General features: G+C 56.9%; 2 protein-coding genes across 7 annotated transcripts; one reads left to right on the plus strand and one right to left on the minus strand.

Annotated features, from left to right (window-relative positions):
• The first annotated feature begins 284 nt into the window (after window positions 1–284).
• Window positions 285–12,318, plus strand: SLC4A11 (solute carrier family 4 member 11). 6 transcript variants are annotated; one of them, XM_032295567.1, is made up of 20 exons: window positions 285–431; window positions 1,936–1,980; window positions 4,541–4,693; window positions 4,812–4,861; window positions 5,101–5,332; window positions 5,411–5,492; window positions 5,768–5,891; window positions 7,798–8,016; window positions 8,105–8,198; window positions 8,612–8,737; window positions 8,825–8,938; window positions 9,023–9,155; window positions 9,425–9,498; window positions 9,926–10,178; window positions 10,250–10,356; window positions 10,438–10,606; window positions 10,692–10,865; window positions 10,997–11,192; window positions 11,275–11,444; window positions 11,886–12,318. In XM_032295567.1, exons 1-20 carry the CDS (start codon window positions 389–391, stop codon window positions 11,953–11,955), a joined length of 2,628 nt encoding a protein of 875 aa, XP_032151458.1. In that variant the 5' UTR covers window positions 285–388; the 3' UTR covers window positions 11,956–12,318. The 6 variants fall into 6 exon arrangements, with proteins under 6 accessions (XP_032151458.1, XP_032151455.1, XP_032151457.1 ...); XM_032295566.1 differs by having other exon boundaries at window positions 323–431; window positions 4,809–4,861; XM_032295568.1 differs by lacking the exon at window positions 285–431 and adding an exon at window positions 553–1,634.
• Window positions 12,319–12,862: 544 nt separating this feature from the next.
• On the minus strand, window positions 12,863–19,595 carry ITPA (inosine triphosphatase). The gene is given in 6 exon segments (XM_032294886.1): window positions 12,863–12,935; window positions 13,157–13,247; window positions 17,084–17,154; window positions 17,156–17,231; window positions 18,975–19,262; window positions 19,565–19,595. Coding segments are annotated over 6 exon segments (630 nt in total).
• Window positions 19,596–22,075: the final 2,480 nt, after the last annotated feature.

Below are 22,075 nucleotides of genomic sequence, written 5' to 3' on the forward strand. Positions count from 1 at the left end.
TGTGGGCCCGTCGAGCGTCTTCCCCGAAGCTCCGCGGCCCCGCCCAACCCCTAACCCCGCGACGCTGCGTCCGCCGCGTCTGCTGCGCACAGGCTCGAAGGAGCCGGGTCTACTCAGTCGGGCCAAGCAGCGGCGGCGGCGGGGAGCAGCCCAGTCCGGCTGGAGCAGCCTCCCGCGGGTTGGGGCGCGGGGCGGGCGGCCGGGTCCCAGCTCTCGGCAGCTCTGGCTCCCGCCTCCGGGCGGGGCGTCTGAGCGGCATTAGGACCCAGGCGCGGCGCGGGGGTGTGTCGCCGGCTCCCGCCGCTGGCCCGCCCGAGTCTCCGAGTTTGGGGTCCTGAAGCGCCGGAGCGCTGCGTGAGGAGCCCGGGCGTGAGGGCGCGAGTGTGCCATGGCCGCGGCCACCAGGCGCGTGTTCCATCTCCAGCCGTGCGGTGGGTGCCTGAAACCGGGGGCGCGGGGGAAGGCCGCCCGGGTCTCCGCCACTGAGGCCGGCTGGGCGGGGACGCGGAGCCGTCGAGGGCACCAGGAGAGCGCGGATGCCGTCGGCCTGTGCGGGCCCGGGCGAGTGGGCTAGACGGCTGCGGGGATCCCAGCCACGGGGAAGGGGGCGCGGGTGCAGGAGGCCCGGGCGCGGCTTCGCTGCCCCTGCGCGCTTGGTTTCATTAGGGCTCTGCTGTCGCCGTCTTGAATTTCTTACCAGGTCTGAACAGATGATGCAGCGGGTCGAGGGCAGGGAGCTCCAACGTGGGCAGGGCAGAGCTGTGGGGCTCCCAGCACCCCGAGCGCCGAGCTTTTGGGAGCCCGGCCCGCCGCCGCCTCGGAAGGTCTCTTCTTACCTTCTGCCCGGGCACCTTCCTGCCCGGCGTTGCGGTGGGGTCCTCCGCTCTTGGGGGTCCCCGGCGCCCTGACCGTGCCCTGCGCGGCCACAGCGGTTTCTCCCTCGCGCTGACACCCGAGGGCCAGCCCGGGGTCCCTGCCAGGACCCGGGTTTGTACGACCCTTTACCTGCACGTGGGCCGCGGGGACTGAATCGGGGGGTGCCCCGGCCCACCCCTCCCAGACCCTCGTCGCCCTCAGCCGCTGTCCCTCCCGCGGCCTGGGACGCGCCCCAGCGCCCCCGCCCCCCACTTTTGGATGCAGCCCCGGCTCCCGCCTCGCGCCGACATCCACATCCTGCGCCCCGACCCCCAGGGTCTCCGAATCTGGAGGCGCTTTCCTCTCGTGCACGCGGCCCCTCCTGTCGCTTCCTTCCTCTGACAGCGAGTCACAAACAGCCGGGACCATCCGGGGCCCGGCCCGGGGAGGGCACAGCCTCCCCCGACCCATGTGTCCCTCAGACACTCTTCCCACCCCCGGTTGTTCTCCCTTTTGGACCAACGGCTCTGCCTTCCAGGCGGCTGGGATGCAGTCCCAGGGCAGGAGACCGTTGCCTGTTGGCCCCCCGTGTGACCCCGGGCTCGTGACAGGGGTCGGGGGAACTGCGCCTGCAATGGGCGTTCATGGCGCCTGGGACCCGTCTAAGAGGGAGAGGAGTGATGTGCGGAGAGATCGCCAGAGGCCCGCCCCGGCCCAGTCCCTTCCTCCCGCCGCAGCTAGGCAGGGTTCTGTTAGGAAAGCCTGGATTGGCGAACATGGTACTGGTACTAACTCCGTGGGAAGACATCCCGAGAACGTCTCCCTCCTCGCCTCTGGCCTGCCTGGGCAGCCCCTAGCAGATGGGCTAAGGAATTGAATTTCTGAGATTAAAGCTGGCTTCCCCTGCTCCTCATGGGGGCCCCCTCCCCTGCTTCCCTTTCTCCCTAGGGTGGCCGGGTTGAATCCCTGGGAAGAGTGAAGAAATCAGCCAGGTGTGGGGGGGCGGGGAAGGCAGGTGCACACAGGAAGGAGGTCCAGGGCTGGTTCATGGGGCTGGTGACCTTTCGGCTTCCCTTGCAGAAAACTCTCCCACCATGTCGCGGAATGGATACTTCGAGGATTCAAGTGAGTATCTCTCGGGGAGTGTGCGTGGGCAGAGAGCTTGTCCGGCAAAAGCCTCCGGGATGTGTAGCCCACCCACCAGAGTCCTGTGGCTTTGGTGGCCTGTTAGACCACTCTAGTGCTGGAATGCTTTTGGCTCCCACTCTCCAGGAGGCTAGACATGGGCGGGTCCCCAGTAGACCTGGGAGGGCAGGGTGCCCCTTCTCCTGGGCTACATGGACCAAGTGGACCCTCTGGGGTTCTTCCTGAGGTTTTCTGTGATAGTGGCCTGTTATCTGACTAGCCTTGGGGCAAGAATTCTGTAGGCCCCATTCCTCCGTCGTCACTCAGCCCTGTGGGGAGTGGCTGTCATCTCTTTAAAGAAATATAAGGCCTCTGTGCTGCGGTGTGTCGGGCAACTTTCTGTTGTCCCTCCTTGTACCAGTCCAGCTGTCTTCTTCCCCATCTCTCCAGGCTGGCTTCAGGCTGTGTCCTGTGCCCAGCCCCATGAGTGGCCTGGCCATCCGAGGGTTGGTTTTGGGGCAGTGCGTAGACCCAGGGCTGGTATGCCCTTACCCGGGGTCCCCAGGATGTGGGGGCTCTATGTGTCAGGCTGCTGGTGGGCAGGATAGGTATGGGGCTGGGATGAGGACTTGGCATTACAGGAGCCCTCCGGGGACCTGGTAGTGTCAGCTGGGGAAGTTCTTGACCTAGGGGACCTGAGCACTAAGCCTAAGGTAGAGCTCAGGGCATCGGGAAGAATGGGGGAAGAATGGGGCTGTGTGAAGGGCAGTGCCGGGGACTAGCAGGTGCTGGTTGAGGGGCAGAGGGGACACTGGGACAAGTTGGGGCCAGAGGAACCAGACAGTTTCAACAAGGCACGCCTGGCACGGGGAGGTGAACCAAAGCAGCGAGGATGTCTTTTGACCTAATGGTTCTCTGGGCTCAGGAGGTAGTGCAGACCTGGGCCTGGGGGTCACCAGTCCCTGGAGGCTTTGACTCAGGAGGCATTAGGGCCTCCTGCCTAGAAGGGGCCCAGGTTAAACTCAGGACACTGAGGGAACAGGGCTTGGGATGTACCAGGGAAACTGGTGGCGGGAGTGGAAATGAGTCAGAGTGAGTCACTCCCTGGCAGGTGTAGGCGTGCTGCTGACCTGTCCCTGTTTCTGCACAGGTGTCTGTCAGGCATCGGTAGGGTCTGGGCTACAGCGGCCCCTTACCTGGGAGTACCCACAAGTGGGGAATCTTAGGGGACCCTAAGACAAGAAGAGCTGCCAGTGGCCAGGGGTGAGGCAGCGACCTGGGAGGACTTCCTGGAGGAGGAGGTTCCAAAAAAGGCCCTCCAGGGAGGAAAGTCCTCAGCTTGGAGGACAGGACCTGGCATGCCTGGGGTGCTGACCAACTGGCCTGAGGAGCTAGTGGCCAGGGCAGGGGAAGCAGGGCTGGCTCAGGCTGTGATCTGTAGGCTGCAGGGAGCCATCGTGGGGCTTAGGCATAGGAATATTTGCATGTAACCAGGAAATCTTCCTGTAGGAAGAGGGTTGTGCTGTGAACCAGCTGCAGGAATTGAGGGGCCAACCAAGAGAAAGGGGAGCAGGCTCTCAGCTCTGAGGTCCCACATCCCCCAGGTGCCAGGACATACCCTCACTCTCCATGAGGGAGGGGCACAACAGGGGCAGGGCTGACGTGAGGCCTCGGAGTCCTCTCCCCTGGCAGCTCCTGGCTGTTTCCCTGGCTTTCCTGCTTCCTAGGCTGCACTGGGTCTCAGCCTTGATGCTTCTCCCCACCTGCCCTCCTGAGGAGGAGCTCTAAGACCCTGTGCCCAAAGGCAGCGCACGCGCTTGCGTGTGCGTGTGCGTGTGTGTGTGTATGTGTGTGTGTCACATGGATACTGCAGCTTCTCTGTCTTTCCTGTGTCCTCTACTTGGGGAGGGCGGGAGTCAGGCATGGCAGTCTCGTCTGCATTCTTTTTCTTTTTCTTTTTTTTTTTTTTTTGAGACAGAGTCTTATTCCGTCGCCAGGCGCCAGGCTGGAGTGCAGTGGCGCACTCGGCTCACTGCAACCTCTGCCTCCCAGGTTCAAGCAATTCTCCTGGCTCAGCCTCCCAAGTAGCTGGGACTACAGGCGCGCGCCACCACACCCAGCTAATTATTGTATTTTTAGTAGAGACAGGGTTTCACCATGTTGGCCAGGATGGTCTGGATCTCTTGACCTTGTGATCCGCCCGCCTCGGCCTCCCAAAGTGCTGGGATTACAGGCATGAGCCACCGCGCCCGGCCCTCTCTTCATTCTTGTACTCTATGCCAGCCCTGACGTGTCTGGAGTGGGCATGTTTTTCTCACACTGAAGGGTCAGAGCCGTGCAGGGTCCTGGTCCCAGCAGCTGGGGAATGCCGGAGAGTCACTGTGGGACTAGAAGCTGCCTTCCTGGCCTGTGGGATGGCCTCTCCGACCACATCCCGAGAGTGGGACAGTCCAGGGGTCCCTGTTCCTTGGGCTTAGAGCCCCTCCTTCCTGTGTGAGGCACTAACAACCAGGCCCTCTTGCTCTTGGGGGTCTCTTCTTGGGGGTCACTGGGTCTCTAGGCTACTGCAAGTGTGACACAGATGACAACTGTGATGCCCGAGAGGACATCCTGGGAGATGAGGGCTTCGACACCGTCAACTCCTCCATCGTGTCTGGCGAGAGCATCCGTTTTTTTGTCAATGTCAACCTCGAGATGCAGGCCGCCAACGCTGGTACGGGAGCTGCAGCAGGGACAGGATGGGGAGGGCACCGGCCTGGGAAGGTGTGACCTGCCTTACTAAGACCTGAGGAGGGGGTGGCACCCTCAGCCCTCCCATTTTTCTCCAGCAGGGAATGAAGCGACTTCCGCTGGCTGCGTGCTCCTGCACACCTCCCGCAAGGTGGGCGGCCCATCCTGCAGGTGGTCCTGGGGTCTCTACCTGGGGGCTGAGGCGGTGGCTTCCCTGAGAGTCCTCCTGCTGCTCCCCTCTTCCCACGCCTCCAGGAGCAGCTCAACAGGGAGCTCACTCCAGCCCAGGGCTGGGGACTAGGCTGCTGCAGCCGGCTGGGTGGGAGGGGCCAGACGGTGACAGCGTCTCATTCATGGGCCCATGTGGTTTTGTTCCTGGGGTCCCCTCAGTACCTGAAGTTAAAGAACTTCAAGGAAGAGATCCGTGCCCACCGCGACCTAGATGGCTTCCTGGCACAGGCCAGCATCATCCTGAACGAGCCGGCCACCTCCCTGGATAACGTGCTACGGGCCATGCTTCGCCGCTTTGCCCAGGACCCTGACGACGCGGAGCCCAACTGCAACCTGGACCTGCTCATGGCCATGCTTTTCACTGATGCTGGGGCCCCCATGCAGGGTAAAGGTAAGGCTGATCTCCCAACCCCCGGTGGGGGCGTCAGAAGGGGCCACTGACCCACCCTCCCCGTCGCTCTGTCCTCAGTTCATCTGCTGTCAGATACCATCCAAGGGGTCACCGCCACAGTCACAGGGGTGCAGTACCAGCAGTCATGGCTCTGCATCATGTGAGTTGCCAGGCCACTTGGCCCCCCCTTCTTGTCACAGCGTAACTGGGCATCCCGTGTCCCCTGTTCCCTACAGAAGCCGGCCCACCTGTGAGTGCCAGGGCTTTGGCCGCCCACCCAGCCTGGGAGAAGAGGGTTGGAACACTCCAGCCCCTTTGGTCTTCTTTTCCCTCCCTAGCAGAGGTCACCAGGGGTCAAGGTCGAGGGGGTTCCAGGTGGGGGAGCCCCAGCCCCCCAGGGTGCAAGTGTCAGTGTGTCCTCCCCACCCCTGCCAGCTGTACCATGAAGGCCCTACAGAAGCGGCACGTGTGCATCAGCCGCCTGGTTCGCCCACAGAACTGGGGAGAGAATTCTTGTGAGGTTCGGTTCGTCATCTTGGTGCTGGCCCCACCCAAGATGGTGAGTGGGGATCTTGGGGTCTGTGTCCTGGGGAGGAAGAAGGGTCCCAGGTTACCCACCCTCTCCTGCAGACCCCTCCCACCTGTCTTGGCCTCGGAAGGCCTGATCCTTACCCCTCCCTCCACCTCGGCCCTGCGGGTGTGTCAGAAACATCTTGCTCAGCCTGTCAAGTCCTCATTTCCCCAGGGGTTGCCCAAAAGGTTGTATTTCCTTCTTGACTGAAAGGAAATGCTTTTGATCACTATCCTTATTCAAATATGGGGACTTCCTTTGGCCTGCCTGCCCCCCAAGCCCTTCTTCAACTTGACTGACTTTGTGATTTGCTGGCTACGAGTCCCTGCTCCTTCCTAGGCCACACACCCACTGGCTGGGACACCATGCTTTTTGTGGGAGCTGGAATTGATACAATTTTGGGAGTCTTTTAAGGAAAAAGATTTAACAAATCTCAACAGATGATTTCCAGGACCCCTCCCAAGGCCTTGGCAGGGCCTTCAGCTTCGGCTTCCCTTAGCTTCTCATGCCTCTGCCCCTGGCCTTCTGTAGGCAAAGGGGGTGCTCAGGGGGATGGCCCTCCCAGGGATCTCAGACATGCCGGGAACCTTCCCAAATGCTACTATGCCGGTCACAGAGAAAGGGCAGCCCCTGGCTTGGAGGGAGTGGCCCCCAACAGGGTACCCAGACAGAAGGAGCAATAGCCAGAGCTGAGTTAAAGCGTGGTGCCTTGAGGCCGATGCCCTGGCCCCTGACACTGGGCTCCCCTCGGGAGCATGGGTCTGTTCTTTCAAGGTTTTGTGTTTTTGTTTCTAATTTTTTGAGATTGTCCCGCTCTGCCGCCCAGGCTGGGGTGCAGTGGTGTGATCTCAGCTCATTGCAACCTCTGCCTCCCAAATAACTGTGGCTACAGGCGAGCACCACCCAAAAATTCCAGCCCAGCTAATTATTTTGTATTTTTAGTAGAGACAGGGTTTCACCATGTTGGCCAGGCTGGTTTCGAACTCCTGACCTCAAGTGATCCGCCTGCCTCAGCCTCCCAAAGTGCTGAGATTGCAGGCATGAGCCACGGTGAAGCATGGGCCTCTTCTGTAGCAAACATGCACAGTGTCCTGGGACTACAGCTTTGAGCCACAGAGGGACAGACGCTGCTGCTAGATGAGCAGGTTGCCGCGATGAGGGCTGCACGCTGAGCTCATGGTTCATGGATAGGCTTGACCTTGGCCAAGCAAGAGAGAGAGGACCTGATGGGCTTGGAGCTGCACTGAAAGTCAAACCAGCAGACAGTGCAAATACCACTGGGGAAATGTAGCTGGGTAAACATTTTTCTCCATTGTGTTTTCATTATCTGTGATTACACAGACTTTTGTTGCTTAGGACAAGAGTAATATCTTAAGTTTATAAAAAATCACGAGTTTATAAGAAAACTATAGATCGATGGTAGTTCTGGTGATCTACTGGCCTGGCTGAAATCATGGCAGAGTATACTAATGCCTGAGCTTTGTGGAATAAAACCTGCTACCAGCAGCCGGGCACAGTGGCTCACACCTGTACTCCCAGCATGTTGGGAGGCCTAGGCAGATGGATTGCTTAAGGCCAGGAGTTCGAGACCAGCCTGGGCAACATAGTGAGACCTCATGTCTACAAAAAATTAAAAATTGCTTGGCATGATGGTGCATGCCTATGGTCCCTGCTACTGGGGAGACTGATGTGGGAGGATCGCTTGAGCCTGGGAGGTCAAGGCTATGATGAGCCGTGAGTGGGCAGCCTGGGTGACAGTGAGACCCGGTCTCAAAAAAACAAAAAACAAACCTGCTGCTAGTTCATGGGGAGAGCACCTCCACCTGTTTGGCCTGTGCAGAGCCTCCTCTGTTCTACAGGGATGGTGGATGTGACTCCCATCCTCCACCCCTAGAAAAGCACTAAGACCGCGATGGAGGTGGCGCGCACATTTGCCACCATGTTCTCGGATATCGCCTTCCGCCAGAAGCTCCTACAGACCCGCACAGAGGAGGAATTCAAGGAGGCCTTGGTGCATCAGAGACAGCTGCTCACCGTGATGAGCCACGGCTCAGTGGCGCTGAGAACGAAGGAACACAGCACAGTCTCCCTCCCTGCCCACAGACACCAGGAGGTACAAGGGTAGAGCCCGGCAAGGGCCGGCAGGGTTTGGGGGGGCAGGGGCCGGACAGGGCTAACAGGCCCTCTGTTCTCTCCAACAGCCCCCAAAGTGCAAGGACTTTGTCCCTTTCGGGAAGGGCATCCGGGAGGACGTCGCACGCAGGTTCCCCCTGTACCCCCTAGACTTCACTGACGGTATGTGGCCTCGTGGCGCATCTAGAACACTGCTTTCTTTTTTTTTTTTTCTTTTTTTTTGAGACGGAGTTTCACTCATGTTACCCAGGCTGGAGTGCAATGGCGCGATATCGGCTCACCACAACCTCCGCCTCCTGGGTTCAGGCAATTCTCCTGCCTCAGCCTCCCAAGTAGCCGGGACTACAGGCACGCGCCACCATGCCCAGCTAATTTTTTGTATTTTTAGCAGAGACGGGGTTTCACCATGTTGACCAGGATGGTCTCGATCTCTTGACCTCGTGATCCACCCGCCTCGGCCTCCCAAAGTGCTGGGATTACAGGCGTGAGCCACCGCGCCTGGCAGAACACTGCTTTCGACATGTGTGCCCATCCTGCATCCTCAACAAAGCCTCTGTCCCATCCCCCATTCCTAGGCATTATCGGGAAAAACAAGGCTGTGGGCAAATACATCACCACCACCCTGTTCCTCTACTTTGCCTGCCTCCTGCCCACCATCGCTTTTGGGTCCCTCAATGACGAGAACACAAAGGGGGCCATCGGTGAGGGGTTGGCGGTGGGCAGTGGGCGGGGGTGTGCTGGGCAGGGCCCTGGGCTGCGACACCCGCCTGACCTCCCCACCCCCACAGACGTGCAGAAGACCATAGCCGGCCAGAGCATTGGAGGCCTGCTCTACGCGCTCTTCTCCGGGCAGCCGCTAGTGATTCTGCTGACCACCGCGCCCCTGGCGCTCTACATCCAGGGTGCAGTGGGGGCTGAGGAGGGAGATGGTACCTGAGACCCCTAATCCCTGCTGGGCTCTGACCCACCCTGCCCTCTGCCTGCAGTGATTCGTGTCATCTGTGATGACTACAACCTGGACTTCAGCTCCTTCTACGCGTGGACGGGCCTGTGGAACAGTTTCTTCCTCGCACTTTATGCCTTTTTCAACCTCAGCCTGGTCATGAGTCTCTTCAAGAGGTGACTGGTCATTCTGTGAGCTGCTGGGACTCTCAAGGCGTGGCATCTGGCTCAGCCTCATGCCAGCATCAGGCCCTGTAACCACAGGGCAAGGGGGGTGCCCCCACCATATCGCTACCTCAAGGGGCTGGGGTGGACTCGGGCAGGGACTGGGGCCCTGGTTTTCTTCCTGGCAGGAGGAGGCAGGGGACCCTGCAGGGGCTCAGTGGGCCTGTCCCGCCCACCCCCTGGTGACACTCGCTCTGATGAGGCTCATCACCTCCTGGCAGGTCAACAGAGGAGATCATTGCCCTCTTCATTTCCATCACATTCGTGCTAGATGCTGTCAAGGGCATGGTCAAAAGTGAGTCTGGCCAGGGACCACCTGCTGCACGGGGCACTCAGCCAAGACGGGAGGCCCTGCACTGTGGCCTGGCAGGGGGCAGATGGGACCTGCTCGAGCTGAGTGTGCGCCCGTGGTCAAGGGTGCGGGTGCCCTGGAAGCCATGGACTGGCAGAGGGCAGATCCCCCCACGAAGGAGGGTGACAGGGCCACCCAAGGTGGGATCAGCAGTAGGGGCAGAGGCACTGGGCAGACTGTGATGAGGTGTCAGAGATGGGACAGGGACAGTGGGCAGGAGTGCAGGTGCACAGACAGGGTCCTCCTTGCCTTCCCCCCCACCTTCACCCCACCCTACCCCTGGAGCCTTCTTCCTTCTGGGCCCCTTCCCTTAGGGCCCCTCCCCACCACGCGCTGGAGAGGGCTGAGGCCTGTGGGTCTGTGTCCACAGTCTTCTGGAAGTACTACTATGGGCATTACTTGGACGACTACCACTCAAAAAGGACTCCATCCCTGATCAGCCTGTCAGGCTTTGGCACCAGCCTCAATGCCAGCTTCCACACTGCCCTCAACACCAGCTTTCTGGCCAGCCCCACAGAGCTGTCCTCAGCCACGCACTCAGGCCAGGCGACCGCCGTGCTCAGCCTCCTCATCATGCTGGGCACGCTCTGGCTGGGCTACACCCTGTACCAGTTCAAGAAGAGGTGAGGGGCTGTGCAGGGAGGGGAGGGGCCCCCCGGGCCGAAGGTCGCACTCATGCACCCGCTGTCCCCAGCCCCTACCTGCACCCCTGCGTGCGCGAGATCCTGTCCGACTGCGCCCTGCCCATCGCAGTGCTCGTCTTCTCCCTCATCAGCTCCCACGGCTTCCGAGAAATCGAGAGTAAGTTGGGGCTGGGCGGCAGGTGGCGTGGGGTGGCTCCCAGGCGCTGCAGGTATAGCTGTAGTCTGTCCCCTGCTGCAGTGAGCAAGTTCCGCTACAATCCCAGCGAGAGCCTGTTTGCGATGGCACAGATCCAGTCACTGTCCCTGAGGGCCATCAGCAGCGCCATGGGCCTCGGCTTCCTGCTGTCCATGCTTTTCTTTATCGAGCAGAACTTGGTGGCCGCCTTGGTGAATGCACCGGAGAACAGGTGTGGAGGGCGGGTGAGGGCGGAGGTGGGCACAGCCTGGGCCCTGGGGGGTGGGGCTCTGTCCACCAGTGCCTGTCTGCTGCAGGCTGGTGAAGGGCACTGCCTACCACTGGGACCTCCTGCTCCTCGCCATCATCAACACGGGGCTGTCTCTGTTCGGGCTGCCCTGGATCCACGCCGCCTACCCCCACTCTCCGCTGCATGTGCGGGCCCTGGCCTTAGTGGAGGAACGTGTGGAGAATGGGCACATCTATGAGACGTGAGTGTGAGGCGGGCAAGAAATGTGGGACCCTGAGGAGCAGGGAGCCTCAGGCCACATGGGACATAGGGAGGGATGAGGCCCCATGGATGGGGGCGCGGAGGTGATGCTCAGCCTTGGGGGCGCTGCAGGATTGTGAACGTGAAGGAGACACGGCTGACCTCGCTGGGCGCCAGCATCCTGGTGGGGCTGTCCCTGCTGCTGCTGCCTGTCCCCCTGCAGTGGATCCCCAAGCCTGTGCTCTTCGGCCTCTTCCTCTACATCGCACTCACCTCCCTTGATGGTAATCAGCTAGTCCAGCGCGTGGCCCTGCTGCTCAAGGAGCAGGTGAGTGCTTTGCCCTGTGAGGGAGCGGCATGGGCAGGGACACAACCCCATGCCCGCTCACACCGGTCCCTGCCGCCCACAGACGGCATACCCCCCAACACACTATATCCGGAGGGTGCCCCAGAGGAAGATCCACTACTTCACAGGCCTGCAGGTGCTGCAGCTGCTGCTGCTGTGTGCCTTCGGCATGAGCTCCCTGCCTTACATGAAGATGATCTTTCCTCTCATCATGATCACCATGATCCCCATCCGGTACAGGTGGCTGGTAGTGGGCAGGAGGGGTCCAGTCTAGGGGTGGAGACTGGGCAGACAGGGGCAGTGGTCAGGAGGAAGGGTCCCACCTAGGAGTGAAGAATGGGTGGGCTGGGGTGGGTGGCCAGGAGGAGGGGACCAGCCTAGGAGTGGAGAATGGGTGAATTGGAGTGGGTGGGTAGCCAAGAGGAGGGGAGCAGCCTAGGAGTGGAGAATGGGTGAATTGGGGTGGGTGGGTAGCCAGGAGGAAACCAGCCTAGGGGTGGACAGTGGGTGGGCTGGGTGGCTGGTGGGCAGGAGCCCAGCCTAGGGGTGGAGAGTGAGCGGACTGGGGATAGGCGGGAGAGGAGAGGCCTAGCCTGGCCCTGTGAGTGGGCTGGGTGGGTGCCCACAGCCTTCTCTCTGACCCAGGCTTCTCCTCCTGTCCCTTCCTCCCCCCAGTTATCTCCTGCTGCCCCGAATCATTGAAGCCAAGTACTTGGATGTCATGGATGCTGAGCACAGGCCTTGACTGGCAGGCCCTGGCCACACCCCATTCACCAGCCCCCAACATGCCCCCAGGCTGGCTCTGGGACTGAGGGGAGGTGTGGGTGTGTGGGTGGCTGCTCTGCGCTGCGCTCTCTCATGGCTGACACAGGCCTGGGGCATCTGGGCATTGTAGGGGTGTAGCGGTGTGTGCCTGCCCCCCTCCCATTATCCTTTAGCTTTGGGCCAGGAGCATTGCTCAGGGCAGCTTCTGCCCAGGGTGGGTGGGACTGAGCAAGATGGATTTTCTTTTGATAAAAGAGTCGATGCCTGAAAGAGAAACCATTTCCTTGATTGTGTAAGGAACTCGCTGTACGCACACTAGAGAATAAAGCTCCTGTTTCTAGGCTTCCTGTGTCACCTCTGTCCCTGCTACCCCTACCCCCACCCTGGGGAGGAGAAGCCCTCCCTGGGGAAGTGGAATGAAAGGGACAGAGTCTGTGGAATGCCACCTGTGGGCTGTCACCTCCAACCTCCCACAGTGGGTGTTGGCCCAACAGTGAAACATGGAAGTTCCGGGAGGCCTTTGCGTGGCCATTTTTCCAGGGACCTGCAGGGAAAGCGTTCTGTAAACAGCATGTGCAAGGGTCCAGAGGAACAAGGGCTTGGGGCCACCAAGGCGCTATGGTTGGTGGAGAGCAGTGGGGCGGGGAAGGGTCATCAGGGTGATAGCCAAGGGCCCTGTGACTCAGATGGAAGCTGCCTGTGGGAGGCCAAGACTCCCACTTGTGAACCATCCTGTCTGTCCGACATATCCTGGATTTTACAAGGCGGGGCAGCGCTGGTGGGGATGGAGGGAAGTGGGAGGACTACCGATGGCAGGACATGGGGTGGGGAGGGTTTGATGGACAGGGGAAGGTGCAGTGTTTCTGGCTTGGTCATTTGTTGGTTGGTCAGGGGCTCACGGAGGCAGCCAGCAACAGGAATATGGCTCTGAGGCTCAGGGGAGTGCCCCATGTGCAGCAACTGTGGGCAAAAGGAACACCTGGAGCTGACGGCACCTCCGTTGGCTGCATCTAAAACTGAAACGGGACTAATATCTGAAATATGCAAAGAATTCCTGCAAACAAAGGACAGCAGCCCCAACAGAAGAGAGGCTGTAAACAGGGGAAGGAGGAGGCCCAACCGTAACGGGAGTGTCGAGAGGTACTCCCAGACAGATGCATGCCCATGAGATGCCACCTCACACTGGGTAGCCTGGTGTTGAGTGGGAGATCAGGAGCCCCCAGGGCTGAGAACCAATGCGGGTGGGTATGAGCACGCCCTTCACCCTGCTGTCTGTGGGGACAGGTAGTGAGTGTGGAAAAACCAACTCAAACCATTTTCCTCTGCTCTCACTGCACACAACAGTCAACAATGAAGACTTCTGTGACCAAGTGAGGGATTTCTCACGGGACAGTGGCTGGGTGCCCTCCCATTCAATTCAATTCAACCCAGCCGCTCCCTGCCTACAGATGGCTTCAGAAACCCCAGGTCAAGGGCTCAGTCCCACAAGACCAACCCTTCCTACCAGTCCAAGGTCTGGGCCTGCAGAACTTCTGACAGACTGTCTTCAAGTTGGGGTTCTAATGACTCTTCTTTTGGGTTCAATTAATTTGTTAGAGTGGTTCACAAAAGTCAGGGACACATTTACTTCATTTAGCAGGTTTTAATTTTTTTTTTTTTTTTTTGAGACAGTCCCACCCAGGCTAGAGTGCAGTGGCGAGATTTCGCCTCACTGTAACCTCTGCCTCCCAGGTTCAAGCAATTCTCACGCCTCAGCCTACCGAATAGCTGGGACTACAGGCGCCTGCCACTACACCCAGCTAATTTTTGTATTTTTAGTAGAGCTGGGTTTCACCATGTTGGTCAGGCTGGTCTTGAACTCCTGACCTCAAGTGATCTGCCTGCCTCGGCCTCCCAAAGTGCTAGGATTTCAGGTGTGAGCCACCATGCCCAGCCTAAATTTTTTTTTAAATTATTTTTTAAAGTTCCTAGTGATGAATAAGAGAGTTGAATGGGCCCAGGGCCTCGGCTCCACCCTACTCGCTTATTAAAAAGGCTATTACAGATAATTCAGATGAAGAGATGCTTAGGATGAGGTGTGGGGAGAGGGGCATAGGGCTTGTGTGCCCTCCCTGGGGCGTTACCCTCCAGGATCCCCCATAAGTTCAGCTATCCAGAAGCTCCCCAAACCCTGGCCTTTTGGGTTTTTACCGAACCCTCATTACACAGCCATGATTGAATAAACCACTGGCCACCAGGGATCAATTGACCCTTCAGCCCCACCCCTCCCTGGAGGTGTGGCAGGGGGTGGAGACTGAAAGTCCCAGGCTTCTAGTCCTGTTTTAGTCTTTTCCCTAACCAACCTACCTAGGCCCTGCCAGCCACCAGTCAACTCAGCACACAAAAAGACACCACTGTGGAGCTTCTGAGGATTTTTTGTTTTTTTAGATGGGGTTTCACCATGATGGCCAGGCTGGTCTTGAACTCCTGACCTCAGGTGATCCACCCACCTCGGCCTCCCAAAGTGCTAGGATTACAGGAGTGAGCCACAGTGCTCGGCCTCTGAGGATTCTAGAGTTGTATGCTAGGAAACGGGTTGAAGACCAAGTACATGTTTGTTTTTTGGGGGTTTTTTTTGAGACAGTCTCACTCTGTCGCCAGGTGCCAGGCTGGAGTGCAGTGGTGTGATCTCGGCTCACTGAAACCTCCGCCTCCCGGGTTCAAGCAATTTTCCTGCCTCAGCCTCCCGAGTAGCTGGGACTACAGGCACACGCCACCACGCCCAGCTCATTTTTGTATTTTTTAGTAGAGACAGGGTTTCACCATGTTGGCCAGAATGATCTCGATCTCTTGACCTCGTGATCCGCCCGCCTCGGCCTTTTGGGGTTTTTTTTTTTTTGAGACGGAGTCTTGCTCCTGTTGCCCAGACTGAAGTGCGACGGCACTATCTCGGCTCACTGCATCTCCACCTCCTGGGTTCAAGCGATTCTTCTGCCTCAACCTCCTGAATAGCTGGAATTACAGGCATGCACCACCACACCCAGCTAACTTTTTTATATTTTTAGGGGAGATGGGGTTTCACTATGTTGGCCAGGATGGTCTCAACCTCCTGATCTCAGGTGATCTGCCCGCCTGGGCCTCCCAAAGTGTTGGGATTATAGGCGTGAGCCACTGCACTCAGCCACGTTTTTTTAAAATGAGACGGGGTCTCACTCTGTTGCCCAGGCTGGAGTGCAGTGGCGCTATCATGGCTCACTGTAGCCTGAATTTCCCTGGGCTCAGGGGATCCTCTCATCTCAGCCTCCTGAGTAGCTGGGGCCACAGGCACGTACCACCATACCCAGCAAATTTTTGTAGAGACGAGGTTTTGCCATATTGCCCAGGTTGGGCATGAAGTCCTGGGCTCAAAGCAATCCTCCCACCTTGGCCTCCCAAAGTGCTGGGATTATAGGCATGAGCCACCTCGCCTGGACCCAGATATATACTTCACAGTATCACAGGTAGCTAAAGTCAAAAAAGGGGCCAGGAGTGTCATGTGCACCCAGGACAGAATTCTGGAGGAGCTGAACAGGAAACAGTGCCCTGCCCCAGCCTATGTATCCACTCTGCTAGGCAGCCCGTGATTCTTCTTTGGGGTCCCCTGCACAGGGGGGCTGCATCTACGATCACCCAGCAGGGAGCAGGCAGGCTCCCAGCACCCCATGTTTGAGGCCCAGCCAGACTTCTCCCACCCACCAAGGAGACTCAGGAGGCTGGGCAGGGGCACAGTGCTTCCTGGGGCTTTAACCTAGCTGGGGCTTGTAGACAAGAGGGGAGCAAAGGAATGACACTCTGTCCTAACCCAGGTACACTGCTACCCTGCGCCATCCTGCTGGATGGAGTCACAGGGACTGCAGAGGCCTCTCCAGAGCTGCCTGTGGGCACAGAAGCAAGCCTGGGGGTGCCCCACTAGCCTGAGCCCACCATGCCCCCTGGAATGTCCTTGGGGTTGGGCACAATGACAAGGGAGCCACCTGGGCAAGTTCCTTCCAGGGAATGGCTTCACCAGGGCACAGAGTAAGGGTGTGCAGCATGAGCGAGGCCTCCTGAGGGGCCTGCAGCCCACAGGCTGAACTGTGGCTACAAGCCAAGTGGGGTTGAGGACTCCAGCCCCTCCCCACCATAAAAATGAACTGGGTATTGTAATTGTAAACCAATATTTTTTTTTTTTGAGACGGAGTTTCACTCTGTCACCCAGGCTGGAGTGCACTGCCACGATCTTGGCTCACCGCAACCTCTGCCTCCCAGGTTCAAGCAATTCTCCTGCCTCAGCCTCCCAAGTAGCTGGGATAACAGGCACATGCCACCACACCCAGCTAATCTTTTTTGTATTTTTAGTAGAGATGGGGTTTCACCATCTTGGCCAGGCTGGTCTCAAACTCCTGACCGCAAGTGATTCATCCGCCTCGGCCTCCCAAAGTGCTGGGATTACAGGCATGACCCACCATGCCCGGCCTAAACCAACATTTTAGCGGGTCTGATATGTAACAGCATAAGACAAAAGCATTGGGCGGGCCACACCACCCAGTCCCCAATCCAGCAAGGCTTCACGGAGTCCCTGTCCCCCTGGTGGGGGACAGCATAGATCCAGCACAGAGAAAGTCAGCCCACAATCTGTGCCATAGAGTGAGGCAAGAACGCGAGTGGAGATGTAGCACTCCAGCTCACAGTGGCAACTGAATGCCTTCCAAACGGCACCGCCAGTGTCCCCATCCCCACCCTCAACCAAAAGGCTTCCTGCACTGCCAAAGCAATGAGACAGACACCTGCCTGCGGCAGGGTTCAAAACAGATATAGCTGGTTTATTCTGGAAACAAGTCTCACCCAGAAATGTGATTTGCTACATTCAAAAAACAGCAGAGGTGATTTGCATGGTTCCTCTCCAAACCCTCACTCCACCAAGTCCAGCTTTACCACCCAAGGTCCTTTCAGGATCCCAGGCCTGGAGGCTGCAGGAGACAGCACCAATTCCCTAAGGGCAAGAGAATGGCGTCCAGTTGCCCAAAGTTTCTCAGAGCAGAGCCAGCTGCTCCTCCAGACAGGCTGGTGAGGCTACTCAACACTCCCAGGAAGTAGAAATCCTGAAGGACGTAGGTTTCAGGCTAGCCCTCCCCAGATCCCCAGCCGGAGGCACCTCCAGCCACAGAAGTCAAGCTGCCAAAGTACTCCTGCAGTTCCAGCAGGGCCCGGAAGCGATGTGAGATGGCGTTCTTCTCTGCCTTAGGCATCTCTGCATACCTGAGGGGTGACAGTAGCAGCTCAGAGGGAGCCCTGATCAGGGAGGAAGCACATCCCCTCCCTACCCTACTCTCATCCCTGGAGTCCAAAGCTCACAGACCCCCAGGAAAGGGGACTGAGGCCCAGCAGCTCCTGGCAGCCAGTGAATTTTTAAAAATTGGATGATGTTTTCAATTCCCCTGTAGGCAGACGCCCCCATGAATGTGCATGGAGGGACATTAAACTTGCTCTAGTGTGCCCAAAGTCATTAAGGGAAGCTGGGGACAGGGGAGATGAGCTGCATGTTTGATCAGCTTTGTCATCTGTTGACAGGAAGCAGTGGGGCCTGACAGAGCAAACACAACAGTCTCCTCTAATGTGCGGAGGGCGGGGGAGCACTTGAATAGCTGGCCATGGGCCTACCTCCCTGCCAGCATGGCAGAGAGGGGTGAATCCCACACCCTACCTGTGGCCTGCAGATTGCTCTGTGCCAGTAGCCACTAGCCAGGTATGGCTATTTAAGTGAATTAACGCTGAATAAAAATATTCAGTTCCTGGGTCTCACCGCACTGCAAGTGCTCCATAGCCCCATGTGGCTAGTGGCTGGTTTCACAATGTCCTCACCCCTGCTGGGGCTATTGTGGGGCTTCAGACTGTACTCCCTAACGGCCCTTCCAGCTTGGAAAGCCTGATCCCAACAATGGCCCTTGTGTGAATAAGGGAGGATTCGTGTGAACTACTGAGAACAACTGGTACCGTTAGGGCATAAAACAGTGCCCACCAGAGGCTGCAAAAGTCCAGACATTTTCCCAACCTAGATGGGGGTCAGAAAATGATGCCTTAGGCCAGGGACGGTGGCTCATGCCTGTAATCCCAGCATTTTGAGAGGCCAAGGCGGGTGGATCATGAGGTCAGGAGTTCAAGACCAGCCTGGCCAAGATGGTGAAACCCTATCTCTACTAAAAATGCAAAAATTAGCCAGGCGAGGTGGCAGGCACCTGTAATCCCAAATACGCAGGAGGCTAAGGCAGGAAAATCGTTTGAACCTGTGGGACAGAGGTTGCAGTGAGCTGAGATCGTGCCCACTCCAGCCTGGGTGACAGAATGAGACTCTCGTCTCAAAAGGGAAAAAAAAAAATGATAGCATAAAACTGTCAGATTTGGCTGGGCGTGGTGGCTCACGCCTGTAATCCCAGCACTTTGGGAGGCCAAGCTGGATCACCTGAGGTCAGGAGATCGAGACCAGTCTGACCAACATGGTGAAACCCTGTCTGTACTAAAAATACAAAAAAAATTAGCCAGGCGTGGTTGCATGCTCCTATAGTCCCAGCTACTCAGGAAGCTAAGGCAAAAGAATTGCTTGAACCGGGAGGTAGAGGTTTCAGTGAGCCAAAATTGCACCACTGCACTCCACCTTTGTGACAGAGCAAGACTCCATCTCAAAACAAAACAAAACAAAACTGTCAGATGTACAGCTTACAGGCCAAGGCCAGAGAGGTGGAACCACTGGCCACACAGCTGATGTGGGGTGAGCTGGAGCCTCAGAGCCCAGGACTCCTAGCACCATCTGGCTGCCTCCCCAACCATGGTCTGGGCCACCCAGATTCCTAGTGTCCACCCCAGCAGAGCTGCTTTTGGCTGGAACGGCACCCTCGGAGCCTCCCCCGCCCATATCCGCATGCCTGCACATGGGCGGGGCACCGGCCCAACCCAAACCATGGCTATGCCAACCCCACACCCCAGGGAAGAAACAGGGCTCCTTACGTCTGCTCATATCCATCAGGCTGAAAGCAGGGGTCCCAGCCAAAGTCCCGACAGCCTCTGGGTGCCACGATCTGGCCCTGTCACAGGAAAGGGGGGACAGGTATGTAACTGGAACCAGAGGAGAAGCACGAGAAGGACAGCAGCCAGTATGAGTTTGGTGAGTGTGGGAATTTGATTTGACCCAACTTACGCAAAATGTAGTTACAAGGGCTCCACAGCACCTGCAAATGTTTGCTGAATACAATAAAAAGCAGAGCAGGGGCTGGGGCTCACGTCCGTAATCCAGCACTTTGGGAGGCCAAGGCAGGCGGATCACGAGGTGAAGAGATCGAGACCATCTTGACCAACATGGTGAAACCCTGTCTCTACTAAAAATACAAAAATGAGCTGGGCATGGTGGCACGTGCCTGTAATCCCAGCTACTCAGGAGGCTAAGGCAAGAGAATCACTTGAACCCAGGAGTTAGAGGTTGCAGTGAGCTGAGATGCGCCATTGCACTCCAGCCTGGTAACAGAGCGAGACTCCATCTAAAAAACAAAAAAGTAGAGCAGGGCAGCTCTCCCACACACACACAGGGAGGAAGCACGTACTCGACGAGCCCACCAGCACCTCCAGGGCCATGCGCTCTCTCCACACCTGGGACAAACTGGGGCATCACTGAAGAACAATGAGGCTATTTTGAAAGATAGACAGAAAACATTTTCTCCTAATAAGAAGCTAAGTGCCCTGTACTTTGGATAAGTTAGATGTTTGCTACTATGACAGCGTTCCTGAAGATACAAGGCAGGCTTTAACACTAGGATGAAATACCGTAACAGGAAGCGGGCACCCAACTCTCCGCTTCATGAACACGTCAGTGAGTACAATAAATACTGGCTGCAGGAGGGAAATTCCACAGTGAAAATGTTAGAAAAAGAACAAATTGTAATCCAGTGACATGAAATGTCATGTTATCAAAATTAAAAAGAAAAAACAATCTGGCCAGGCGCAGTGGCTCATGCCTGTAATCCCAGCACTTTGGGAGGTCGAGGTGGGAAGATCACTTGAGCCCAGGAATTTGAGACCAGCCTGGGAAACATGGCAAAGGCAAAACCCCATCTCTACAAAAAATACAAAAATTAGCTTGGCCTGGTGGTGTGTGCCTGTAGTCCCAGCTACTTGGTGGGAAGATTGCTTGAGCCCAGGAGATCGGGGCTGCAGTGAGCTGTGATCATGCCACTGTATTCCAGCCCAGGTGACAGAATGAGACTCTGTCTCAAAACAAACATTCCAAAAAAACCCAAAAAATTCTAACTGAAAAAATACAAGCAGCCAGGTGTGGCAGCTCATGCCTGTAATCTCAGCACTTTGGGAGGCCGAGGCAAGAGGATCCGCTTAAACCCAGGAGTTCGAGACCAGCCTGGGCAACACAGTCAGACCCTATCGCTACCATTTTTTTTTTTAATTAGCCAGATGTGGTTGCTCACACCCGAGGTCCTAGCCACCCAGGAGGCTGAGTTGGGAGAATGACTTGAGCCCAGGAGATGAAGGCTGCAATGAGCCATAATCATGCCACTGCACTCCAGCCTGGGTGACAAAAAGACCATCTCAAAAAAATTTTATTTATTCTATCTTATTTTTGAGATGGAGTTTCACTCTTGTTGCCCAGGCTGGAGTGCAATGGTGCCATCTCGCCTCACCAAAACCTCCACCTCCACCTCCCAGGTTCAAGGGATTCTCCTGCCTCAGCCTCCCGAGTAACTGGGATTACAGGCATGCATCACCACACCCGGATAATTTTATATTTTTAGTAGAGATGGGGTTTTACCATGTTGGTCGGGCTGATCTTGAACTCCTGACCTCAGGTGATCTGCCTACCTCAGCCTCCCAAAGTACTAGGATTACAGGCATGAGCCACCATACCTAGCTGTTTAAAAAAATTTTTTTTTAAAAAACAATGGAGGTGGGGCTGGGCGCAGTGGCACATGCCTGTAATCCCAGCACTTTGGGAGGCCAAGGTGGGTGGATCACAAGGTCAGGAGTTCAAGACCAGCCTGGCCAACATGGTGAAACCCCATCTCTAAAAAGTTAAAAACAGGCAGGGCGCGGTGGCTCACGCCTGTAATCCTAGCACTTTGGGAGGCCGAGGTGGGTGGATCCCCCGAGGTGAGGAGTTCAAGACCAGCCTGGCCATCATGGTGAAACCCCATCTTAAAAAAAAAAACAAACAAAAAAAACAACAATGGAGGTGGTACATGACTGGTATGAGCCACATAAATGCCAAGTCATTTAGACCCAAGGGCAAATTCTACTTCTGCTGTGAGGAGCTATGGAACCAAGGCCAGTTACTCAATCACTCTGAACCTCACCCATGCAACAAATGTTTTCTGTGCACCCACGGGGGGCCAGGTAGTTCCCAGCACTGGGGTTATGGTACGGCTAGTCTTGCCCTCATACAATAGTCCTTTTAAGCCAAAGAGGGCATTACACCAGTAAAAAATTAATAAAATTAATGACCAACATGGAGAAACCCCCCACTCTACTAAAAATACAAAATTAGCAGGGCGTGGTGGCAGACACCTGTAATCCCAGCTACTCAGGACACTGAGGCAGGAGAATTGCTTGAACCTGGGAGGCGGAAGTTGCAGTGAGCTGAGATTGCGCCACTGCACTCGAGCCTCGGCAACAAGAGTGAAACTCTATCTCAAAAACAAACAAAAAACAAGGCACAGTGGCTCATGCCTGTAATTCTAGCACTTTGGGAAAATGAGGCAGGCAGATTACTTGAGGTCAGGCGTTCAAGAGCAACCTGGGCAACACAGTGAAACCCTATCTCTACCAAAAATACAAAAAGTAGCCAGGCATAGTGGCTCACATGATCCTAGTTACTCCCTGAAGTGGGAGGATCACCTGAGCCTGGGAGGTGGAGGCTGTAGTGAGCAGTGACTGCACCACTGCACTCTAGCTTGGGTGACAGAGCAAGACTGTCTCACAAAACAAAACAAAACAAAACAAAAAAATTTACCAGGCAACATGATCCAGCAATTCCACTTCTGGGTATTTATCCAAAAGAACTGAAAACAGGATATCCGCACTCCTGTGTTCATTACATTATTCACAAT

The sequence above is a fragment of the Sapajus apella genome, unplaced genomic scaffold, assembly GCF_009761245.1.
Source record: "Sapajus apella isolate SASKATOON/1434 unplaced genomic scaffold, GSC_monkey_1.0 scaffold33, whole genome shotgun sequence".
NCBI lineage: Eukaryota > Metazoa > Chordata > Mammalia > Primates > Cebidae > Sapajus > Sapajus apella.

What these genes read in the sequence shown, in the direction of transcription:
- SLC4A11 (XM_032295568.1), top strand. Translation starts at nt 1,325, where the DNA reads ATGTGTCCCTCAGACACTCTTCCCACCCCCGGTTGTTCTCCCTTTTGG. An exon ending in CCTGGCGCTCTACATCCAGG is followed by an intron (nt 8,939 to 9,022) that starts GTGCAGTGGGGG and finishes CTCTGCCTGCAG; the next exon opens with TGATTCGTGTCATCTGTGAT. An exon ending in TGTCAAGGGCATGGTCAAAA is followed by an intron (nt 9,499 to 9,925) that starts GTGAGTCTGGCC and finishes CTGTGTCCACAG; the next exon opens with TCTTCTGGAAGTACTACTAT.